Source organism: Periplaneta americana, chromosome 13 (genome assembly GCF_040183065.1).
Source record: "Periplaneta americana isolate PAMFEO1 chromosome 13, P.americana_PAMFEO1_priV1, whole genome shotgun sequence".
In the NCBI taxonomy this organism is placed as follows: Eukaryota; Metazoa; Arthropoda; class Insecta; order Blattodea; family Blattidae; genus Periplaneta; species Periplaneta americana.
In genome coordinates, this window is record NC_091129.1 from 29,455,388 (window position 1) to 29,482,912 (window position 27,525).

General features: G+C 33.0%; 2 protein-coding genes across 3 annotated transcripts in view; one reads left to right on the forward strand and one right to left on the reverse strand.

The window, feature by feature from the left end:
* Positions 1-26,169, forward strand: part of LOC138711778 (CD2 antigen cytoplasmic tail-binding protein 2 homolog) — a 44,154-nt gene extending 17,985 nt beyond the window's left edge. The window contains exons 5-7 of one of the 2 annotated variants that reach the window (XM_069842984.1): positions 5,999-6,209; positions 9,420-9,629; positions 12,267-26,169. In XM_069842984.1, the coding sequence (XP_069699085.1) occupies positions 5,999-6,209; positions 9,420-9,601 (393 nt within the window). In that variant the 3' untranslated portion in view covers positions 9,602-9,629; positions 12,267-26,169. Of the gene's footprint in view, positions 1-5,998; positions 6,210-9,419 lie in introns of both variants that reach the window. The other variant, XM_069842983.1, reaches the window with a different exon arrangement.
* Positions 1-27,525, reverse strand: part of galene — a 758,695-nt gene that overhangs the window by 451,613 nt on the left and 279,557 nt on the right. The window lies entirely within an intron of this gene.

Consider the following 27,525-nt stretch of genomic DNA (forward strand, 5'->3'; position numbering starts at 1 on the left):
TGGGACTCAGTGCGAAACAACATTATTAAATGATTCATTAATATTGTGAGTTCATCAGAATGGGCAAAATCTTGAAACACAGGCTTTATGAAGCATTAATTTTACTATAAAACAAGCCAAACCACAGCCTTCTAAGAATTAGTTCCTGAGATAATAATTTTTTTTGTGAAAAGTGATAATTTTTTTTTCTAAAACACAAATACACTAATATTTAAAAAAATATATTTAAAATAGCTAATATTTGAATATTTTAATAAACCGAACACCAAATTAAGCAGAATGAACCATACTTTCATAAAGTGTAAAAAAATTAAAATGTTAATTTTTTTTCCCCTTAATTTAACAATTCTGGCCATGGGTTCAACCATTCCCACTTCTAACATTTTCTTATGATAGTATGGTCTCATTCTGAGTCTCATGTAAACACTTCCAATAGAACTCCAAAAGGAAATAACATTTCAATGGATACCTAGTCATTGTGGTATACCTGGAAACGAGAAAGTCGATAATATTGCAAAACAGGCAACATATTTGCAACCAAGACCTCTTCAAGTGATATCTCTATCCAGTGCTTTTGCTTCAGTAAAGTCTCATTTTAGAAACCTATGGATCAACAATTGGCTCTCTTCTGACAAAGGAAAAATTTTGCAGTCTGTACAGAAGAAACCAAATGACCTGGAAATGTACAAAAACTTGCCCAGACATGTTCAAACATTTTTAACAAGAGCCAGAACAGGTCACATTGTCACTCAATTGTACCTACACCAATTTCACATTTCTGATAATCCTACTTGCCTGTGGTATAATAATCATGATGAAGATCTGGAACACATTCTTCTATACTGTCCATCCATAAACCACAAAAGAAGTAAATTAAAATCATCAGTACCAGTTGCAGAAGACACAGCCCTGCAGTATATATTGACTACACCCCAACTCTGGCTACTAGCAACAGGCATCTATAATGAACATCGATCAAAATACCCCTCATTTCTCGTGAAAAACAACAATTGAATAGACTACAGTGGACTTTATGTTGTCAGCAAACAGCTGGATACATTAAGAAGATTGATTGATTGATTGATTGATTGATTAAACACTTCCCATCATGAGAGTGAACTATAGCAACTCTCATGAGAGAGCTGTTACTGTGTAAAAGAGGCTTTAATGTACAGTATGTAGTGTAAAGTAGGTTCACTTTGTGTTTCTCAATGTACCATAACTGACAACTCAGGTAGTGCTAGCTACCAGGGATTTCTTCAGTTATTTGTTCCATAGACCACTAGGGATTTCTTCAGTTATTTGTTCCATAGACCATTTATCACAAAAATCTCATGGCATTGGTCTCCTGGAAAAATGATAGGTACAATGCAGTAGATTTCCATTGATTTCTGCAATAGCCATAAGGATGATTGTGTCAATTATGAAGCAGTGGTGGAATGACAGCACAGAAAAAGGGAATATTTTGGAAAAAACTTAATCCGACATCATCATTTCCCTTATAAATTTTACTTATACTTGCCTGTATTGGAAAGTCTGTGCTCTAGTTGTTTGGGAATGAAACATCAGATTCATCTCACATCTCCTGAAAAGAAGATTCTGAAATGTACCTCTCAGCCATGATAATTCCAAGCTATAGGCGTATTTATAAATAGGGATTGGATTTCTATGACATGTCATATTTTTATCCTGGTTTATTTTTATAAGCTTAAGTTAAATTAAACATATTTCTAGCTCTTCTAAACATGTCACGGTGTTTACTGATTATAAAAATGCATATTTTACCATATTTTAGAATTAAATCATATTTGATCAAAAATGGTAGAAAAGCATATTTTTAGTTATATTACAACTTATGCAACAAAAAGAATGATTACTTCACAATACCACAAAATTATAACAAATCATCATCTCCAAATTTCCAAAAATAAAAGGTGGGAATCTGTCTCAACCCAAAATGTCCCTGGATACCCAAGGAAGAATGCAGTTGCAATTTTTAGACTGTTTACGGGCCACAACTGCTTGGCCAAGCATCTCCACAGGATTGGAATATCTCCTTTACCACTGTGTCCCTTATGTGATCTTCAAGAGGAAATGGATCAAAATCATCTTCAACACTGCCCAGCCACTATCAACTTGGCGTCCTTGAGTGAAAAATACTGGAGAGTGAGAGAATTAATGATTTCGGTGTCAGAAATTCAGCATTAGCAAACAACAACAACACAACAGTCTTAACAGTTCTCCAAACATGTTTTGTGTCAGTAATGGCAAGAGATTTTGTTTATGTTTGGCTATTTATTTGGATTTATTTTCCTTAGAAATATTTTGTGGTTAAGTGAACTTTGATTTGCCAGCAGTAAGTTGTCAAAACACAAAGGACAAAAGAATGTTAGGATGGATTATGGTCAAATTGTTGCTGATCGGTCTCACCTTCATCCTCTTCAACCCTTCCAAACATGTGACACTTAAAAGGTTCTAACTCTACTGTTGCCATAATAGTCAGTGACCCTGTTAACATAGCTGTAACAAAATTAGTCACGCAGAGGACAGACATTGGATATTTTTCATCTGTCTTTTACCCCTGCTACTTTTATAAGCTGAACAGTTTGCTATGGCCAGTATAAAAAGTTAATATTCACGAAAACAATTTTGTAGATAGCCAATACAGAGTTTTTAAAGTAATTTTTAGGCTATATTTAATTTGTTTTGCGTCATATTTCCAGTTTTTTTTTTGCCATATTTTAGTATTCTTATGATATAAGTGCATAGATATTTCCAGAGTTTTTAGTAATAGAAATCCGAGCCCTACTGCTGATTATAAGCACTTTTGGTGGTCTAGTCACTACCAGTGGTCACAGGAGAGTCAAATCCTAGCAATTCCTCATCATAGAATGTTGAGTTCAGTGTTAGAGAAGATTCTATGGCCTTAACTCTGCCAGGTTAAATAAAACCATTATTATCTTTATTATTACTATTCATTCTCTTTTACTGTCTCAGTCCCTTGTCAACAGAATTCTCTACTCAGAATATTAGGACTACCAGACAATAACTACTTTCAAGAATAGGCTAAGCAATTTCTTACGAACATAGTCAAATTGAAGTTATAATTATTGTAATCATGTGATTGAGTTTAATCATTTCATTATATTGTAGGTATAATAATAATAATAATAATAATAATAATAATAATAATAACAATAATAATAACAATAATAATAATAATAATAATAATAATAATTATTATTATTATTATTATTAATTACTATTACATAATTATTTTATTGGTATTTCGGGATGACAAAAGAAACTGTTTTTATTGCATTACATTAATGATTAGGATTTTTTACCTATTTTTTTCCTTGCTTCTAACTCCTAATTTCTTCAATACTTTTCCGAATCATGATCGTAGGAGTTATGTGAATTCTGTTGAACCTAAAAAAAAAACAAAAACCTAAATTGGACCTTAGTACCTAAAAAACCTAAATCATTGTTGATAAGCATTGTCCTGTATTTACTGCGTTATGTATATTATATATATATATATATATATATATTATTTTGAAAGTAATATCAGTACATTTCGAGATACGAGTAAAGAGAGAGAGGAAAGAACACTCTCGATGTGGAGGAGGCTGCCTCAATCCCTAAGGCAAAACCTCTACTTAGCAGTGATAACATCTATACATCTATGACTCCCTTGCTTTCCTCAAGGCACATTTCAGCGACCTTCCAAAATATATTGAGTACTTGGAATCTTCGTTGTTACAACCGAAAGATGCAATTGGTGTCATTGACTCTCTTCTACAGAAAGAAGTACCAGGACCCGTGGGTGAAGCCGTCACATTAAAACTGAAGAAAGTATTGCAGAGGAATCCAGGGTTTGAAAAAGTGAAAAATGTGTGCTCAATTCTCCAGGGGGAAAAGCTTCAATTGTCAGTTACTGTGGGTACCTGCTGCAGTGGCAGCGATGAAATTTGCACCTTTGATATCATGTGCTGTCAAAAGAACATTTTGTGCGAGATCGTGCGTATTTGCTTGGTTTCCGCACAAAACCAATCTGCGGAAAGTCTAAAATTCCACATTCAATATTCCCAACCTAACACACATAACAATTTCCCTCTTCTTACCACTTAAGTGACATATTGATTTTACTGCTTTAGGCTTTTAACATATTATTTTTAGAGACGTTCAATATAGTAATAATTATAAATTGGAAACTTACCACTGCAATTTCACCTAAATTGCACTGTTAATTATTGTTTTTAAATATTTGCAAAAATTAAGTAAACTCTACAACTCCACTAAAGTTATTGCATTCGTGATGCAAGTAACATTAAGGAAGCCGTGAAAAAATCAACAAGATTCCAGATGCCGATGTTATTACTGCAGTATGTTATATAAATAATATTGTTAAAATATTAAAATGAAAAATAAATCATTACATAACCTTACCATTTGTTTTAAGTTCGCATTTATAGACTGGGGGGGAAAAAAAGACAGACGTGTATCACGGCCTGCTGGAGTATAGTAAACACAGAAAACATTTAAAAGCAACAATGTTGAAGATAGATATATATATATATATTTTTTTCCCAAGATTTATTTTAGGTCGCATAACTGCATGGTCTTTTTGCGACCACAATATTCATATACAGAACAATGCAAGACAAGCAGTGATGATTACAAACAAGGTACACAATATATTACAATGTATCTGGATGTAAAAAAAAAAAAAAAAAAAAAAAATATTAATATTTTTGTTTTGCTAATTTGCCGTCATTGAACAGAAACCAAGATGGAGATTTCATTGCAACTAATTAGAAATTCCTCTTTCAGGTATGTAATAAACGATCTTCGCATAAAATAATGTACGAAACACGAGCGGTATGTTTTCTTTCAATTCTCGGAAATTAAAAAAGCTCAACTATGTTTCGCTTTTTCAAACTTTTCCTCGAACATGAAAACTTCAACATACCGCTCTTGTAACGCATATTACTATTTCGTTCTTCAAATGTATTTTGAGAGGCAATAGAAAACATCGAGAATCTTGAAAAGTCATATATTGCAACCAGGAACAATACAAGTAAATAATGTTCTTTTATTTGTTTGTTACTTTTTAAAATAATTCTTGATCAAGTCTGAACAAATTTAATTCAAGAGTTGTGTGTGTACTGTACCTTTTATCTATTAAATTGAAATTTATGTCGTTATATCAAGGCAAATTATATTAGATAAAATGTTAATTGTTATAATAATTTATTCAAACTACAAATAATGTTAAAGGGGAAGGAGCAAAAATTTCGAATGTTGTCAATTTTGTTAAATAGTTTGGTTCTTGAAAAGGTCAGGTTCGTGGTCCATGTTGCCTTAATAAATATATATTTATGTTTTAAGAATAACTGTAAGGATACATTTTTAATGATTGGAGAGTTTTTGCGATCCCTTTTGCAAGTTGGACATAAAATCTAAAAAAAACCTAATTCACCTATTTCAAAAACCTAAAATGGTCTTTTTGAAAACCTAAAAATCTGGTACCTATTAACGATATATTATGCAACTATTATATTATATTGTATTATATTAATTATGTTTTGTTTATAGCAGTGTACTAATTTTACATCATATTGATTGAGTGGAATAGAAGGACGAATGTCCTAAACTGTCAATTAAAATAAAATATTACATTACATAAAAGGAATGGTATTTGGAAAAATTTTAGTTGAAAATACATTTTTTAATTATTTTAAGAGTCGGCCTGGTGGCACAGTCGGTAGAGTGCTGGTTTTTCTGTGCCCAAGGTTGCTTAAATGCGACAGGTTCATGTCAGTAGATTTACTGGCATGTAAGAGAACTCTTGTGGAACAAATTTCTGGCACACCGGTGATCCTGATATAACCTCAGCATTTGGGAGTGTTGTTAAATAAAACATAAATTTTAAATTATTTTTAGAATTTTAGTAACTTGTAATTATTATTTATTGCATTTATGTCCATTTCAGATTGAGGATTCAGAACGTAAAAATGTCAAGAAAGAGAGTAGATCAGCAATAAATTATGATGATGCATTGGATATGTATGCTGAAGACTTTGACGAAAAGGAAAAAGCAAGACTTGAAAAGAAAAAGGAAGGAGTATCTAGTGCTGGTACAGGAGAAGAAAATGGAAATAGAGTTGATGATACATCCAGAAGTGCACACAAGGAGAGCGAAGGTATTTATAATGCCATAGTCAGGCATTCAAATTTATAATAATAATAGAGTGATAGTGATGGTGTGTGTTCATGTGTACATACATGCACATGTGAGTGTGCATGTGTTTTCTTTTGTTCAACTGCTGTAAGCCATCAGAATTTTTATATGTGTCAGTACTTAAGATCTGTCTGAAATGTTTAGAGGCACTAATTAAAAGAAAAAAATAGCATATATCATAGTGAGGATCATTTAAGAGCAGTTCTTAATAATTTGGCCGTCTCTTTAGTATTGACAACTAATACCAGATATCACCAAATAATAATAATAATAATAATAATAATAATAATAATAATAATAATAATAATATAGTATTAACAATAAAGATGTCTTGCTTATTGTACAGTAGTGGCAAAAAAAACCGGACCGACTCTTGTAGCTGATTTCAGAGCCTTGTTCACTCCAGAGCACGATAGACTGGTAACTAAGACTTTAGTGGTTCGAATCCTGCCTGGGAAGGAAACTTTTTTTTGTCTCTTATTCAAATTTATTCTCAATACTTTTTGATTGCTGGTAAAATTCATGTTCTGGGAATAATAAGTTAATTAAGTAGTAAAATATCGCTCCAATTCAAAAAGTGTTGGGAATAAATTTGAATAAGGAACAAAAAAAAGTTTCCTTCCTAGGCAGGATTTGAACCACGAAAGTCTTAGTTACCAGTCTATCGTGCTCTGGAGTGAACAAGGCTCTGAAATCAGCTACAAGGGTCGGTCCGGTTTTTTTTTGCCACTTATGTAGCACATCTCATCTTTATGTTGGGAGGTGTTTTGTAAATGGGCCCTGGTTCAATAATTTCTGAAAGAGTATATTTTCCTCCTGGACCTCTCGCACATTATGTTGATAATTAGTAGATTAATATGATCTAATGTTTCATTTTCAAAATGAAAATATTTTACAAGTTTTTGGGCATTGAATCTTAGTTGTCTTAGCTAGGTAATAGGTGCTGTTTTGTTTCCCTAAAGTTTGCAGCATTTACTCATAGAGAGATCAGCTGTTAATGTATGTTTTTCAAGGAGCTGTTGTTGAAGAAATATTTTGAGACTGTGCACTGTTAATTCCAGGATCAACTTTTTACTCTGTACTATATTCTTTCTGCCATTTATTTTCAGTAGTTCGGGTTAATAACAATTAATCTTACAGTTCAAGTGAATATTTTGACTTAGAAAAGAAATGTCACAGTTGTTTTGAAACTTGAAAAATTAAGGACATTAACTCATCTGTAACATCCATGACAAAATGTGTGTGACTTCCGTGACATGGAAGAAACCGCTTTAAAATATTTAGCGATTATGTTTTTGTGAACTAATTAGATGCCATGAGATTTGCATAGTTTTCTCTTGGACACTATTAGAATGAATATCTTTTTGCTTGAAGCAGAGACCTGAGTTTTACACTTTTAGTTAATAAGATGTGAAGTCAGTTCACAAATCTTCTAACATCCGTGATGGAATCTTTTCTTTATTTTCTGCAATAATAATAAATATTATTCAACAACCTTTTTTTGTAAAATGATACTGATCTTCTAAATTGATTCTAATAATAAAAATTGACAAAAGTTACTTCATTTTCAAGATATAGAGTTTGAAAATAGTAAAAATGTAACATCTTTGACAACTGGAATGGCTGTTATCAGAATTTCCCAGTGTTGTAAATTTGAAGTTACTTGAACTTAACATTGTATTTAATGCATTATCTTAATTCAGCGTTTCTCAAACTTTTTTGAAGTTGGGGACCACTTTTTTAAGTCAAACAGTTCCGCGGACCACCTTACTCTTGTTCCCTTCGAAAGTAAATTTATGATTTTTGTAGCATATTTTAATACCAGTATACTTATATTTTAAAGTAGAATTAATTAATTAAAATTAATTTATTTCAATTAATTTTATATTAGTATTAACTAAATAAGTTAATGTTAATAGAAGAATATTCATTTTTTTTAATAATTCAAGTCTATTAGAGTTTGGATAATCTTTAACTTATAAATGAAAAAAAAAAAAAAAAATGTTGGTACTCACATTAATACTGCAATTCGAATGGCTTACTTTTTACACGAGTGTTTTATCTCTAAGTGCTGTTTCAATTTCACGAGTTTCATACACCCGTTTGAAAGTGCTTCGTAACAAACAATGCACCGAGGTTTTGGTTCACTCTCACTGCCACACCAAGTAAATCCAACTTCAAAATAACTCTTGTCTTATTTACGAAAATGTTTTTTTCTTTGAACAGCTACCACTAGGACTAGGTATGTCTTTAATGACACTAGAATCACTGAATATCTTCACACACAGCTCCTGAACTATTAGCACTGCCTAAATGAAGCATTCCTTTCTGTACAAAGATCTATAATGGACACTATTTAACAGAGACATAGACAACTACTAGCATGTAGCACATAAGAAGGATTTCAAACAAGTAACTGCTAACAGGTAAGTGATGAATCAACAATGCACAGAATGTGTTATAAGTTACTTGTGATTGACTGCAGAAAATATAATTAGAAAAGTATTGTAATTTGAATTTCTGGATCTGATTCGCCCGAATTTTAAAACAGATGGAGTCTAAAATTTCTTGTATCATCATCTGGAAAAACAGAAATAAAAGAAATTAATGCAGAAACATGCCCGATTTTCAACAAGTAAAGATGCAATTTGGCATGTTTTATTATTGGTGTACGACGTACAGTACGTGACCATTTCAATGTGCAGACTGGATGTCGGCAAAAATATTAAGAAAGCCATAAATACATGAAAAGGTTCGGTACTTTGGTTCTCTGTTGTGAATTTGGGTGGTCCCTGGCTGGATTACAGGTGCAGCACCAAACTCTCTTCTGTTGCTGAGAGTAGAGTGAGAATTCGGTAGACGATTAGGGTAATAAAATTCATAACACGTCAGTACTGGGAGAAAAAGTGAAAGGCGATTGCCATGTGTCATTTCCAAACTCTGAGATTTTCAGCTAAAGTGTGGTATGCAATTCGTTTGAATTTTATTTTTTCTTCTATCTTTTTTGAAGGACCACAATGGCAGACCTCGAGGACCACAGGTGGTCCACAGACCATAGTTTGAGAAACACTGTCTTAATTTATTATTTGCATGTCTCTGGTATACTTTGTCTACGGACAACCTCGAAATTTGAGGAAGCAGTAAAATAAAATGTATACATTTCTTTTAACAGAAGTAATGTGGGAATTTAAATGGGATGAGAAGAGTGCAGACATACATGGACCACATACAACAACTCAGATGCAGGAGTGGGTAGAGCAAGGCTACTTCAAAAACCCTGTATACGTACGTAAATATGGTACAGATGGCAATTTCTACAACTCTTCAAGAATGGATTTTGAATTGTATTTGTGAACATCCTATGACATTGTTCACGATCTTTGTAAGTAGCTATACTTCTTACGTAGCTCAGGAGACTTGACACGGTTTTACTTTCTTCACATATGTCTTTCTGCAAGGCACAGAAATATTTTAATTTTCTGATGGGTTAAAATGTACTTGATTCTGATAATATTGCTTTAATAATCTCCCTATTGGAAAAGAGAGAGAATAGACAGAGAGTGAATGAGTTACAGAGAAGGGACAAGAAAGGAGAGATCATGTACGTTATTTTTCTTTTGTCATGTATTTGGTTTGTTCTGAGTCCTTTTAAACAAATTGTTTCTTCTCTGATAAAGTTAAGCATAGTAATAATGTTATTGTTAATTCATAAATTTCTTAGTTACGGAAATTTTTTAAGCTTTTCCATCCAGTCATGTATTAATGTGTTTATACTTTATTTTACAAAAACAATCAAAAGAAGCAGTGGTATTTTTTCTTCGTTTTTTAAGAATCTGGGAAATTTTCATGAAAATATAAAAGTAGACCTGTTACTTTGGGTAAGGAATAAATTATGACCAATTCATTAATTTCAAGGGGTTATTCTTTGAGATATTTCAACCAAAAAAGTTAATACAATTTTTCTCGTTTTTGCTTCCTTTTCAAGATAAAAACTGATTTATATGAAACATTTCATAGCATGTTTTTGGAGAGTCTTTGATTTAATTCCCAATATGCTAAGTCAATTTAAGAGAGCAGTGTATTATGATGAGAGGTAAGAAGTTTGTACCGAAACTGTTAAGTTGTGTGAGCTTGAACTATATATCTACTGAATGAACAGTAGTGATGGAGCTCTCAACATCAACATACCAGCAAAACAAACATGTACAGTCGAGGGGTAACCAAACTTATTTTTGTGCCAGTGATTCATGGCCTCAGAATAAATAAAATGAACAATTATGTAAAAAAAACAATAAATGGCAGTTACATTCTTCGTAATTTTCAATATAAAATAATTTACCCATGCATATAAGAATAACAAACAAAATACGTAATAATAATAATAATAATAATAATAATAATAATAATAATAATAATAATAATAATAATAATAATGTGTCTAGCCTTGTTACCCTAATAATAATGTACATTTTCAGTTTATCAAAAATATACTTTTCTATGTTCAGAAAAATAGTATTTTTGTACCCTGAAAATGTTCGTTCTACATCACAAGACGTAACTAGAGCAAATCTGAAATATGATACAGTATTTCTTGCTATATCACCAAGTGAACAACAGCTTTATGAATCTAATATGGCACATCACTTTCAACCCATAATTCATTTCAAGAACACTTTTAATTTTTGCTTTAATGACTACTGGGACTTCTGCAGATTAGTATATTTGAACAATAATTATTATTCCACATCTCGCGACATCAGTCATTTCTATATTTCTGAACTGCAGCAGAAGGGACACTGAAACATACCAACATCACAGATAGGTCGAGAAAACATAAAATTATGACTATAGTAGAGCGTCGATTATCCGAATACCAATCAACCGAAACATGGGTTAACCAAAAGCATTCCAGTCAGCAAAATTGAATTTGCGTGCATGCCATGTAGAAGTTTCGCAGTGCTGTTTGCGAGATTTAGCGGCAAAAAACGAATCTCAGCTCTGAAGCAAAAAATAAAAAGTTTGGACTTCTTTTCCTAACTGTAAGCCTACTTTAATGGCCATATTGAACTTGTCAAACTAGGCTAGTCAGGTTTCTGTGTTATTTCTAAGACGTGTGATACAAAATATATACTGTATGTACAGTTTTGTGTTTAATATCAGTGTGTCTTTGTTTCATACTGCTCCTATGACACTGGTACAATTTGTTTTGGTAAATATCGGATATCTGAAAAATCAGTTATCTGAACACACCCATCCCCAATTGTTTCGGATAATCGATGCTCTACTGTATTTTGAGTCAAATTTTGAACTATAATGTTGCTCTTGATTGCTGTATACCCCATGCAAAGAAAAGTATTCCATATACCAGGGCATACGATAAGCAATGGCAATTGCTATAAATCAGTGTTCCAAGGGTGACCATTGGAATCTTGTAGCATGTAATAGAGCAGGGATTCTTCATAAACCTGCAATATAGAAAGCCTGGAAGTAACCATATTTTGTAAATACTGTCACTATTTCTGATAATTAGTAAGTAATACAGTCCTAAAAATTGTTCAGTAGGTACAAATAAAGGTGCTTCATAAAATCCAAGTTGCAAGAGGAAAAGTGCAACTCAGTGCTTTAGGGCATTACAAAAAGTTTGTAGGGGAGAAATCCTACCATACCGAACTATTGCAAGATTGGATGGAAGCGAGGCAGTCAATCAAGAGTTGGTATCTGAAGAGCTTTAGTTGGATCAGTGACAGAGATATCCAGAAATGATGCTGCAGATGGAGTCAACCATCTTCCAAGGATTTGGCAACGTATTGTTGACATGGCAGGGGACTCTATTTGAATTATATCATGTCAAAATGAACCTGAATAAATTTAGTGTGAAACAGTAACTATGTTGCCATTACTTTTCGAATGCCCTAGTAAATATTTCGTAGCACATTGTCCCTGACATAATATTCGTTCTCTATATTACGTATACAAATTACATAATTTTCAGCTAATGTGTTTCTCCATTTGTTGATAGGCTTGTATAATTACCAGTGAATCTTCGAGTATTCATTCAACTTCGTGTGATTGGAAGATTTAATGCTAAAAACCTCTCACTAAACTGTACAACTCTACTGTGCATATTGCTGTAATGTAGTTATGGCAGTCATCATTCCACACTTGAGGATATACTGTGAGTTGGTTATGTGAACAGATTACAATATACACAGAAGACAACTAGTGCAATAGAGCCTGCGTGATCTATATGTGTGGCTGCACTCAACCTGAAATCTGTGTTTTGGCACCAGCTTCCTACCTTTAATTATGATTAGACAGAGGATTTTGGGTCCTGATACTCAACACTATACTAGGGGCAGAAGAAATCGGTGGGTCTGGCGAACCCCTACTTCTCTACCCCGACTCCTACATCCCTCAGAACCTGCTTGGTGTATGGTCCTGTCCCAAATAACTCCATTGATACTTTTTCACTGCAGGAAAGCTTAGAAAATAAATAAAATAATAACGTGATTTGTAGTAACTACAAATAGGGCCTACGTTCTTTACTCAATATTATCATTATAATATTTTGCAAGTTAAGTCATTTCACTAATGAAAGTGTAATGTAAACCTAATATAAATCAAATATTTAGCATTACACAAATACTTTGTATTTATGCATTTTCAGAGTATTGTGTTGAAATAGAAAATACTAAATAATGTGTATGCAGTATACTTACCAACTTTATAAATCACGATAAAATTAAACATTAAAGTACAAAATATTAATGTATGTTTACTGATTGTGGAATATGTATATTATTATAACATGAACAAGTTTCGTAATGAAAGCACACTTCCGAATGCTTAGCTTAATAAAATAAATAACATAATAAGTATGACACAAAAAGTCGTTTTATAAATTGAGTACTCAGCACTATTCTGATTCTATGCGGTGAGTTTTATTCAGTCTTGTTTATGCGTCTGTATTATTGAAGTCCATGAACAATTCAATACAAGAAGTGTTGAAATAGCATATATCCAAAGAAAAAAGTCGATAAAATAGTCGCCAGTCACAGTTATATCTACTCAAGTTAATGTATCATTGACAAGTTATTAAATAAAATTTCATTTTATGATCCTAATAATATTTTATTCCCAAACGTAATGTATTTTACCTAATTATAACTAACACTGGAGCTCCTAAGAATTTAGCAGTCGAGAATATGTAGTAGACTACAATATAATACTTCATTTGACAGAGATATAATTAGAATATCAATTAAGAAATTTACCTTATTCCATGAACAGTTTCTAAAAAAATTAAATTAACTTAATAATGGTTTTCAACAATCTGAATAAGAAACAATTTTTCATTGTTAATGTCTTAAATAAACAACTTAATATAGCATAAAATAAAATGTTACAATATCTAAAAAAAATATTAATTTAAATGTAAAATTCCATATTATCTACATCTGTCCGTGTATTCTTTAAATAAATATGTGTAAAATTAGGCTTCATAGGATCATTGCTTTACTGCTATTCGTCTCCATTTTCTGTAAATTCTCTGGACCGATCGTAAAGAAGCTCCACTGGTCTTTGACAGTGACTGTCTGCATTGATGATAGGACATTTTTAATGTCCTCACAGTTCTTTCAAGAAACAGTGAAGTTGATAAATGACACCTTTAGTAAGGCTTCTGATATCAGGACCCGATTGAGACATGATAGCGATTACAGTACTCGGATGACTAGTAGTTGTTTAAAAATACTGTTTATTATGAGATATATTGTATTTAAGAACAAACTGTAGCACAGTAGTATCACAGACAAGCACTTGTCAATAACTAACATTCGAACGGAGCGACAGAAAGGTCTCTTTGTTCAGGTCATAAACCGCTAGAGAAAGTGTGGAGTGAGTTGTTTCCGTACCAAACCAAAAACCCGCCTATTGATTCTGCCTGTACTATAGGTGTACATCAGTTGCAAGGAGGCAATTGAACTCATTGTTATGCCCCCTCTGTAAGGAAGGGACATGACGTCATGTCGTTGTGTAGGGACCTAAACTCCGCTGTCTGATTATGATAATAAATTATTGAAAGAATTTTAGTTTGGTCCTTTAAATGTGCAGAAATTTGATCTGAACAAATTTAATATTTTAAAATTCCTTTTTAGAACGAAATGTTACATTTGTTCAAATAAAAGTTCTGCACATTTAAAGGACAAATGTAAAATTCCTTCAATCCTTCATCATCACAATACACTGCTCTCTTAAACTGACTGAGCATATTGAAAATTAAATCAATGGTTTTCCCAAAACACACTAAGAAGCAAAAAAAAAAAAAAAACAAGGAAAATTGTGTTAAACTTTTTTGTTTGAAATATCTCAAAGAATAACACTCTGAAATTAATAACATTCCTCACATTTCACTCTGTATATCCTTGTTTCATTTAAGAGCTAGGGTATGTTAAAAGTATAAAATAATTGTATCTCCTTTTCTTAAAAATCAATGTGAAAATTCATACATAAGATAATTTTGCACCTTTGTAACAGGCATACATAAAGTCAGTTTTTCTAAAACTTATTTCTTTCGTTATTTATTGAGATATTTATTTGGATTTATCACAGGTTTCGTTTTTCTTGATGGTTGTTCTTAGCATGTTTATGTTAAAATTTGTTTTCTTCTAACTTAAATATTGTCACAAGCATAAAATCTCAACACACTGTGCAATTTATATAGAACTTTCCATTTCATCATAAGATGCATTATTATTGATGGTTTTCCCTCAGGCCTTAACATGAATTGCAACGAATTATTTGAAATAATTATTTAGCTTTTAATTGATGTTTAATTCTTTTGTTGGAATGAATTCCTGTTCTTATTTCGCTTACTTTCAAATACAGGCAACTTTGGAAAACATATTGTATGTTTTTCATGTGTTAAATTTTGTGTTACCTTATTAACACGTGAAAGACATACAGTGAAACCTGTTCAAGACAGAAGTGACATGGTCCTATTTTTTTTCCCGTTGTGGACAGGTTTCCATATTATTCAGGTGTTACATTAAAATGGAATATTTTACCATTCGTATACATGAAAAACAAAATGGCATGTCGCAAACTGCAAGGAGTACAAAATATTCCATTTAACACTACTCACATTAAATCAGCCTTCTGTCGCTTATTCCGTTGGTGAATCATCTTGATGAAAATAGTATCGTAACTCACTTATTGGTAATTAAACACTACTAAAGTTTACTAATCTCATTCAATTTAATATCCAAAACTATACTATAATACTGTATTGTATATGACTGCACATTTTTAATTAATTGGACTAGGAGCCATCTATTAGAAGCTTTGAATTCTGCTTTATGTAATTTCTTTCCCAGTACATTGGCTTGCTTTGCAGAATAGATTTAGAAATTGACATGTTCTTTGAAACCTGAACCTACTCACACAACACTTTATTTATTTCTACATAAAGAGTTGCTTTCTGGTTCCTTTTATGTCACCAATATTGGCCGCAAGCCACTCACTCGTTATGATCATTATCTTTAAAGTGTCACACCTGAGTTTTCTACAACTGAACTTCAACATTATTTTACATACACTTCGTTTCTAATTTTTCTTTAACTCGATAACTTTTACTTCATCACTTAATGTTAATACTACATTTTACGCAACTTTTTTTTACCAGGAAATCACTACACTTGCGCTCTGTTTAGCTACGACAGTATACGGGTGTGAAGCATTGAAAATCTTTGAAGGGACTCGTCTGCCTAGTCAACAGAGTAATACAATTTATGACCGACAGGCCAACACACCCTCGTACTCTCTAAAATTTTGCAAAGAAAACTTGTTTTTATCTTAGTGACCTATATATTTCGTATATTCCTTGAAATTACACACTGTTTCAAAATATAGTTACAGAATATAGTGTGCCCAAAATATTATTTCCGTTTCAAACAATAGCAGGCAGTTTCCATTTTATACAGGAAAAATTGCACTTAATACATACGAATTTTGCCGGGACCAATAAATTGTTCCGAAATAGACAGGATTCCGGATTATTCAGGTTCCGATCTGAACAGGTTTCACTGTAATATGTTTTCCAAAGTGATATAGTGTTAAAAGTTGTGTAATCAAGATGTATATACAGGCAACATATTACGTAGGTGGATTAATTGATTTCATTTCAACTAATTCAAATGAAGAATGAAAAATAATTCGTAATGTAAGAGTATACAATTACGCGGTCAAAATTCGGTATGGAGATTATTATTTCAAGCAAATATGATGTATTTAATTTGTAGTCATGAAGACATTAGGTGGAATATATGTAATTGTGCTTAGTGTTTTCTGGAGGATTGTACATCTCTTCTTTTTGCATAAATCTCTTTCCATTTCACAAAAACGTCTTATATATGCTTTCTAATTATGAATTTTGTATGATAGAAGTCTGTTTCCTATTTTGAACATTTGAGAATATTTACATCTATATTAACCTAATAAAAATGTTCTTATACTTTACTTCTAAATTTTTCCTTACTTATCTGTATGCCTTGCTTTATATTTCGAGATCATTGTCAAGCATCAGGTATTGTAGTCTGTTGTACAGATTCTTTGTTTATACATTTATAATATCAGGAGTTGATGTTGATAGATATGTCATACCAGTATATTCGTAATTATTATTGGATTTAGAATACATTCTATATCTAATATATATTTCTGGTAATAAAAATACAAGTTTGGGATGTGTAGTAACTCCATTTAATGGATATCAAGTACACTCACTTTATTTTCTTTTATGTTAATTCAATTTTATTTTATACTGTGTTTTTTCATTGTTCTCCAATGTTATATTGTCGTTGTTAGTAGGTCCCGGATTTTTATGTAATATCAAAGTGCGAAATATGTACATAAAAATGTAGTAAATCGGGGAAATATGTAATTAATATTATTTCAATATACAATTTCTTGAACCCTATTTTACCGAAAGTACATTAGGGTTAAAGTTATAGCCTGAGTTTATATTATTATAATGAGAATTCATTTGATGTGGGTAACCCAGTTTTGCTACTTAAAATTAACACTTATATCTACTACAATAATCTGAATTATTTACAAGTTCTGAAATATATTACATATAAAATTACAAAACTCTTTATAACAGCACGTTTTTGGGAACATATTGAACAGTGGTTTGTCATATATTACATTACAAAAATGTAAATGTCCGACCAAATTAAATCTTTTATTTTCGAACACTGGACAATGAAACACAGTTTGCTGTTCCTCACAGATACATAAATAGCCATTGTCCTTATGTACTTTAAATCGTTCTAGATAAGATCCAAATTTCCCATGATCCGATAAAAATTGCGTTAGTATAAAATCTGGTATCATTTGATTGCTATTTAAGTGGGTGTCGACCCTAGGAAAGAAGATTTCTCTCGTAACTGAACCCTTTGTACTGCATAGCCACTGATTGTTCCACCTATTCATTATGTGCTCATTTATTTTTCTTTTTGCATATGAATAAGGACATAGACTATAGCTCAAATTGAAGTTCGAAACTGCAGCACTGTTTGCCAGTTCATCAGCCCTTTCATTTCCTGCTGTTCCACTGTGTCCTTGCACCCATGAGAAGCAAATGTGTTTGTCGCAATGTATTACATTTCTTCTGATTTCCACTGCCAGAGGATTTAAGTTAAATTTATTACCTATAGATTTGAGGGGCTGTTTGTGAATCACTGTGGATGCAACAATTGTAATTATTAAGTTTAGTCCATATCAGTGCCTCATTAATAGCTAATAATTCAGCTTGCACAGTGGAGCATCTAGGTGAAAGTTTGTTCCTCTGTGTGTACACTTCTTGGCCAATATGTAATATTAATAAAATATGTAATTTAAAATCATTATTTTTAATGCATTAAATTCTCAAAAGTGTCGTCACAATTTAACTGGTCAGTTGAAGTGCGAGTATGCACCCTGGAAAGTCGATTTGCCATTTCCACCCCATTGTATAGCTTGCAAATACAAATTATCTCTGCTACAATCTATGCTTTTTCTTTTATCGTAATTTTTCGTAGAAAAATATTTTTGTGTCGCACACAGAATGGTACTTTGACTTACCTGACACCCGACCCAAACTCCGAATTACTGTGTTTTACAGACATAGGGTTGGAATCCTCAGTTTTAAGTTTACTTTTATTTTTAAAATAATTACTCTCTCTCTTAAGCCAACTTTAGAAATTGAAGTAAAATATTTTCTATAACTGTGAACAGAATATAACGACGTCAGTTGCAGGCCCTCCCTCTTTACTAGCATCGTGTACTATAGTGAGAACCAGAGTGTTGCATTGGAGTTAAATTGCTCGCTTGAACTCAGTCGAGTGTCGCACCCTCGAGTGAGATAAGATCGGTAGTGATACGCTCATAATAAATAGAAGCACAGTACAAGGTCATCTCACTGACATGTCTTATCTTGTATGGAAGGCGACAGATAAGATACACATATGTTTTGCTCACATGGTAAAATAAGGCTTTATTTTCTGCGTTTATGACAAACATTTAATGGAACAGTCAATGGAACTTACCAAAACAGGAACATGAAGTTATAAATAAAATAGTATGAAAAACTTCGATATACAGTTATTATTACTAATTAATAATTATTCAATATTTGATTTACCAGTCCACACCTGTGAAGTAACGGTTAGCACGTCTGGCCGCGAAACCAGGTGGCCCGGGTTCGATTCCCGGTCGGGGCAAGTTACCTGGTTGAGGTTTTTTCCGGGATTTTCCCTCGACCCAATATGAGCAAATGCTGGGTAACTTTCTGTGGTGGACCCCGGACTCATTTCACTGGCATTATCACCTTCATCTCATTCAGACGCTAAATAACCTGAGCTGTTGATAAAGCGTCGTAAAATAACCCACTAAAAAAAAATTGATTTACCACATATATAGTATGATAGGTCCATACATAGTGTTCCGCCTATATACTGCGACAATGTAGAAACGTTTTACAAAATATTATTGATATAGCAGTAGATTAATAACAATATTAGTACAGATAACGTCAGAAAATATAATAAAATGAATAATCATGCTGCACAACTGTTACAGACACAAAGATTGATACACTAATTATAATTAGAGATATTATTATTATTATTATTTTATTATTATTATTACTAGAAAACTTGATACAGTTCTTGCATTATCATGATTGCGTTCTCCATTTATAATAATTACATTTACATCCAATAACATCTATCAGATGTGGCACAAACAAAATTACTCCTGTGTGGGGGAAAAAAAAAACATTTACCTACAACATTTATATTACATTTTAAAGCAAGTTTTGTAGTTGTACTATGGAGAGGTTAGTTAAACACTGCAAAGTTTTGAAATGATAAACATCTATGATGTTACTACACAGTTCATCACTGTAACAAGAACGAATGTCTAACGCTCGGCTTATACCGTTCGAGGATTTATCGCTCGTGACAATTTTACCGATCATGCATGTGCGCTACCTATCGGATTATGCTATGAACTACTTGGCGCTCAAGCGAAAACGTCTGATGCAGACCTCTGGTGAGAACAAAAGGTGGCCCTCCAGGCGGTGTTATGGGACAGGGATGTTAAGATTTATTTCCAAGTATATATGAAAGAAAATTCAATACTTTACTCTGAAAAATAAAACGAATTTAATAAAAATATTAAAAACTCGATAACTGTTTAGATATGTACAAAAATGTTACATTCTTTGCATAATATGTAAAATATGTAATATTTCTAAGAATATGTAGAATGAAACTCAACTATAACCATATCAGAACCACAAATCGCCAACATTTGTAATTTTCAGTAGTCCACAAGTAAAGGAATGCAATATGTAATTACATAAGAATCTGGGCCCTAGTTACTAGTCTAAGAACATTCGAGTCTGGCAGCATGAATTAATGTCTGTATTGTTTCATTGTACAGAGGATAATTACTATGATTGTATACTATGCACATGTTTGTACATTCTGTTCAGGAATTCTTACTGTTAATTTTTAATTAAAATTAGGCTTTTAAATACAAGAGGCAATCAATAAATTTCCGGACTGTCCTGGAATGTAGGCAACACATAGGACATATGAAACGAAGAAGTTCTCTAGAACCAGGGAAACGCCTGGAATCTATACTAATGCATTACTTGAAAGGCAGAGAAGAAGACTAGCCATAAGGCGTATATGGAGAGATTCCAGGAAAAATCGCATGTCAGTGTTTGAATAAAATCACGTGTAGAAGCTCAGTTCTTAACCCTTCAGTACTCACGTACTTTTTTGTAACGTATTCAGTCGCATGTGGGACAGCTGTCACCGAAGTTATATTCTTGCTTTAGAGAATGAAGTTGAACATTATTTTCATTGTGAATGGTTACATAAATGTGTTACTACGAAGTATACAGAATTGATTTATAAATAAATGTAAAAATAGTTTTGAAACAGAAGAGGTACCGCTACTCTCTTCATGAAAGATGTGTTTAAGAGGCTTGGAATATCTACATCTATTATTCCGGTTGTAACCTTAGCTGCATTGAAAGGATCAATTGCTCTCCTGAAGCATCACCTATATTCAAAATGAAACTAAGTTCATTAGCATTCTTTATTTTTTTGTAACACCTCTTTAAAACTAAGTATATTTCCACTAATCTTAAAATGTATTTGCAGCTATGTACACTTGTTTAGGAGTTTCATTGTCAAAACAAAATCAATGGTTCACTGAACTTGGAAACATTTATATGGTGAAATACTCTTTGTCCCTTGTGGCAGCTCACGAATGGTGAGAAGATTTCTAAATTATTATTTATTTGTAATTAATGGATACAGTAATTGAATGGGTGAGTGAAAAAAGAATAACATTCCAAAAAATTGAGAAATGAAATGCTTAAGCTATTCAATGAGTGTAAAAAGGGAAATATTCCACTCTCATATTATTAAAACCAGCATTGAAGTTTTAGTTGAGTGAAATAAGGATAACATTCTGCCATTTGACAGAACATTTTTAGTTATTAAACGACAAGTTCGAAGATTAGATCGGATTTACTCTCCAAATCAGTATGATGACATCATTCGAAATGCCAGGAAACTCAACCCCCCCCCCCCATATCAAGTAAAGGGGCTTCGAAACAACTGGGTATTCAACTTCAAACACTGTGGCACAGTATTTCAAGAAAACATGTAAAGATATTGAGAATAAAAACCTGACATTCAACATCAGTAAGTACAGGAAACTTATAATCACTCGGAAAGATGAAAGGCTGTGTCCAAGCTTCAGAGTACTTTGATGATTTGCACCATGGAACATTCAGGTTGAAGGAACAAGATCATGTGGAGCTTCCCACTACTGCAGCATATAATGGGAAACTTGGAATCAACATCAAAAAGGTAGAGAACATCTCAAAAGTCACGCACTACATACCTGATGAGTACAAGTCACTCTATGAAGACATACTTAAATATTCAACTACAAATACAGCAGACAGTGATAAGGATGAATAAAGTCTCATATTATGGTCATCACTGTACAGAGTAAAACCATTTTAAAGTGTGTTTTGTACTATTAAACATTTCATGTCACAAAAAAATATTACAGTTAATAATTTTATCTGTTGTGAAAACAATGAGTGGAAAAAGGATAATATTCCAACATATTTAATTATTAATAATTATTAAAAAAAATAAGTATTTGACTTCGAGATTGTACGAGTGAATATAGAATGACTAGTTCTACAATTGTCTACTAGTAGCTTTTCCAATAGAACCCTTAGCTTTTTCTGTAAACTTGTTTTCCCACAAACTAGGGAAGTTAGAATGTTATCCTTATTCCACTCACCTGTTCAATTATTTATGTGTAAATTTCAAATGCTTTCTACAAAATTAACACTGGAAACACATTTATAATCCTTGCTTTGTTGTGAAAATCTTTCTTTACAATAATACCTTAATAGCTTGTGTCCTATTGTCCTATTTTTCTTGGATTATCCTTCTAATGCTGGCATGTAAAAGAACTCCTATGGGACAAAATTCCGGCACATCCGGCGATGCTGATGTTACCTCTGCAGTTGTGAGCATCGTTAAATAAAACATAACATTTAAAACATCCTTCTAATGTCTTTATTCCTGAATGCTTTCTGCAGACATGTCTTTGCAGTACCTAGTTATTTACAAGCAATTTACACAGATATTCCTCAAATGGTCGACACATGTCTGTTTTGAACATTTCACACATCGTTTCTAGTCTTTTGTCTCTATCTATCTTCGTAGCGTATCCAGCTATTTGCTGACAACATGTGTTCCACTATGTTTCACTATGAATTTCCTCTTCTTACAAATGATGGGTAAAAAGCACGATGCTGGTTGTATATTTCAGCAGCCACATTCCAAAGATGAGGTGTATTCAGCATATATTGGAGAGAATTGTCCAAGGTTACAGGGATTGCAGATTTTAGATTAGTTCTATGGATGTTTGTGACAGGGCAGTTTAAGAGGACATGTTCCAAGTCTTCTTCGTTATTGTTGCACCAGCAACAACTACTAGAGTCAACAAGATTAAAGAAGTGATAATATGGCCTGTCCTGGCTCTTGCTAAGAAAGTTTGTATGTGTCTGCGAAAGTTGCGGAACATTTGTAAATCATTAGGTTTCTTTTGTATGTTTTGAAGAACTTTGCCTTTATCAGAAGAAAGCCATAATTCGACCCATAAATTTATTAAATGAGAATTAACTGCAGAATATGCGCAGGTTAAAGAAGTTGTTTGCATAGGTTTGGGCCCCAAAGATGTTGCCTGTTTGACAATATTATCTACAGTCTCATTTCCAGTAATGCCGCAATGACTAGGTATCCATTGGAATATTATTTCTTTTTGAAGATTTAGTTTATTTAATATTTTCTGTATAGAGATTGTAATTTGTGCATAGGAAGTTGGAGTATATTTCATGATATTTAGAATAGCTCCCATCGAGTCACTGAAAATACATACAAGTATATCAGATAAGGTAGAGACATGTAAAAGAGCTGCCTATATGGCCAGTAGTTCTGTTTCGAGACTAGAGGGAGATGAACATGATATATAATATTTCTCATTATACAGACATCTCCATCGCTGAAAATTAAGTGGCTGAATAAGTCATCGTTGTCTGCTGCCTGTTGTTGTAGCTGGCAAGAAAACTCGTAGCACTTGCGTTTGTCATCCTCATTTAGCATATGCAGAAGCTGCAGTGTGTATGCTTTCATAGTCAGCCTCTTATGCAAAATCCTCCACACAGTCATTGAAGGAAGTTGGAGCTCACGGGACGCTCTATGGACTGATTTCCCCGGGCTCCTTACGAATGCTTTTCTGACTCGCTGAACGTTCGCTTCACTCACCCTGGGACAGCCACTCCTCTTTTGCGGACACAAGACAAGATCTCGATGATGATTTCATCTTTCAGGAAGATGGGGCTCTGCCACATTTCCACAATGCAGTTTGTGCTTACCTGAATACGGAGATGTCTGATCATTGGATAGGACGTGCTGGAGTAAGGGACAGATGTTTCATGACATGGCCACCAAGGTCACCCGATATGACTGCATGTGACTTTTTTCTATGGAGGTATCTAAAGGACCGTGTGTTTGTACCGTCTTTGCCACGTGATTTAGAGGAACTAAAAACCAGAATTCGAGACGCTGCCACCACGGTCACAGAGGATATGTTGAAAAGGGTATGGGAAGAGTTTGATTATCGTTTGGACATCTGCCGAGTCACTCGTGGTTCACACATTGAATCTCTGTAAGTTGTAAACAGAACTTTGAGAGTTTGACTTTAAACTGACGTGTGTTTGAAGTGCTATCATTAGTAGTTTTTGTGTAATAAAATATTGAAAGTGTTACCGAACTTTTGATATGCCCTGTATTTTGGGATATAATACTCTGCGCCTGAAAGTCCATCATCAGGATTCCGTGACCCATCAGTATAGATATGAAGAAAATTTTCATATTTGTTACAGATTAGTTCCATGGCACTAGATTTTAAAACATGTGGTGCATCATTCTTAGTATAATCACCAGGTAACAACGGCCCCTGGATCCATTCCTTTGTTCTGGGACTGGCATATCGGTTTCTTGATTTCCCAGTAATACATGAGAACGTCTTCTAATCTCTGAAGAAATCTGATAAACTTAGATCCACAATCCTTCGAAGTTCAATAGAACAAATTATCCCTAAAGATACAGTATATAACTCACAAAAGTGATAATGAATATTTACCAAAACTTTACAGAAACTGTAATGTAAAAAGTCGCGTGGTTGACAATTGCCATCCAGAAAAATAAAACCTTAGCTACGCAAGTTATACGAGGAACTTCAAGACTGGAACTAAAGAACGTGAACTTGGTTTTGAAGGTACCTAAAGTCTCACCACTGTAAACACTTTCTAGAAAATACAACAATGAAAAGAAACATGCTGATTGACAGATGTTCCCCACACGAGTACTGAAGGCTTGAAGACAATCTGACACTGTTTGATAGATTGACTCAACAGGCATGAAAGCAGCAATCTTCAGTGACACACACATATATGTTTAACGGTATAATAAATACGAGCACAGTTTGGAAATATGTTGACTGCACCTTGTATCTTGCAGCTTAACATAAGATTCACATGTAATTTCCTATGTAACAGTTAGAATATCTGTAATATATGTTTTGTATTAGTTCAAACATTAACATTGAAAAAAAAAATTAAGAATTGAAGTGAATATTTGTAATCACTTGTGGTGCTCCACTACTGTTTTCGAAATATAATGATGCTCATTACCTGTATTGTTATCAAATATATAGTTATAAAATATATTTTATGGTATGGTAGCATTTAAAATACTTTTCAATGAGCTCCATGATCACAAACTTTACATGAATTTCTTTATAGAAGGGTAAAAGATACATGAGAGAGGAATACGCATCTTAGCTTCCATGTAAAAGTAACATTTCGGAAGAGTTTAACATATTACTTGACTTTTTATGCTTCTAAAGTACACATATGTCTTTGTAACTGTGGCATAGTGTCCTTCTTCCTGCCGAGGACATGACAGGATACAGAACATGATGACATAATAAGTAAGCTCTGAACTGTCTCGGGATTTAACAATAGCAAATAAAACGCTAACAAACTTGTACTAATAATGACTACTATAATAACATAAAAGTCAATCTTAACAATATAGAAAGTAGTCCTTAATTTGTGTAACAATTAGGCAAGGTACATCTATCCTCCACCGACCAAAGGGATAACAACAACTTACTAGGAAAGCTAAACATAAAATAGTTTCTCCTGGCAATGAGGTAAAACCAATAAAAGAACAAGAGTGACTGCAAATAACTAACGTGGCCTAGAAATAAAGATACATAATAGTGAGATAAATGATATTCTAAAATGCCCCTTATATTACTTGTCTGATGAATGATTATCTATGGCAGCCAAGACAACTGCTCGGAATGAAGTGTGTGACAATCTCTTATCTCAGGTGTAGCGGTACAGTGCAGTCTAATTTTCACATCAATGCAGTGTATCGTTGTGACAGTATTAAATTCAACTATTGCTCAAGTACAGTGAATATGCACCCTCTCAGTACCGATCATTGTCGTTGGCGAGAGTAGTAGACAGATAGCACTATTTACTAGAATTTTATTGGCGACATTGCAATTCGTGACTCATACAAAAATATTAATTCCTCCTCTGAAACAATAATAAACAGAGGCAGAAGCTATGATGCAAATTCTTGTTATCAGCATTCATCGACATTCACTTAATCAGCCATTTATGCCCACTGGGTCATTTTCGACCCACCCATAAATGTTAGTTTCCTTTCTATTATTAAAGGTCTTTGTTTCTTTTATTGTTGATGAAATTGTTATTTACACTACTGCAGATCATTTCTTCCTTCCTGCGCAATTTTCTCCTTAGATGAGCATTGTTGTGGCTGACATAATTTATTTACTTATTTGTGATATTTATTTATTTATTTATTTCATCAATCTTTGTTCACGTCATGGCGGATTAGATGTATTCCAGTTCTTAATCCGCCATCACTCTCTATACAAACATTACAAGAACTACTACATATTGAACCTATAAGTGTCCTCTGTACACAATAATAATAATAATCAACTAATAAGTATACCTCTTTTATTTAAAACTTCTACTTTAGCTTATTCATTTTTATGCTCAATCTCTTAAGAATTATTCTGTTAACTTCATTGTCTGCTCTTCGTAGTTTCTTATCATGTGACTACTCAACATTTATAAATCCATCTCCATTAGAGTTTTGACTCTCTCTTCCCATCTAATTTTAACTCTAAAAAGAAATTTTCCTAATTTATGCAGATTGCTGGCGTTTAGGTGACCATTCATTTTTTTATAAAACTACTATAGCGTTTATTTGTAGAAATTTTTTATCCACCCAACTGTTTCTCAAATCATTTGTTGCCTGACACTTTAACGCAATATGCATTGCGTCTTCAGCTAGTCCACACAAAGGACATTTATCTTTCTCTATGTTCCCTCTCTTATTCTTGAGTCTCCAGATACCTAATTTCCACCATGCCATTCCCATTCTCTCTTCCCTTGAATTTAGTCTAACATATTCTTCCTGTTCCCAAAACTGCTTCACCTCCCTATAGTATTTTAATGATCCTAGGTCTTTAATATTACTAAAAATATCTTGTCTCGAAATTTCGTTTGTCCTCTCTTTTACTATTCTTCCAATGGTTTTCGTGTTTATAGACACTAGTTCTCTCCATAGCCAATTTAGACCTAATCTGTTTATTTCTCGTTCCAGTTCTTTCAGCCAATTCGATTTCCAATTAGCAGCTTTCATACAAAAGATACAGGGTGACATAATTACACATTGCAATTAGTGCTACAGATGAACCCAAATAATCCAAAGTTGGTAACAAACCATGACACATTTTGTTCAAATTAGTACAGACTTTTGAGCTAAGTCATGTAAGACTATATGTACCTAGGTTAGAAATAATCACATGGTGTTTTCTGCAATGCAGGGAGACTGATAACAGAAGTGAGTCGTTTTTGACCCAGTGGCCACATTCATTGCAGTGTTTCACTTTCTTCACATATGTCTAAAATCTAATTTAGGCTGGTATTCATAGTCGACACTTTCGATTAAAGTGTCCTTTGGAAGACGCAAAGTATCACTTTTCCGTTGCACAGTCGACACTTTGGTGCAAAGGAA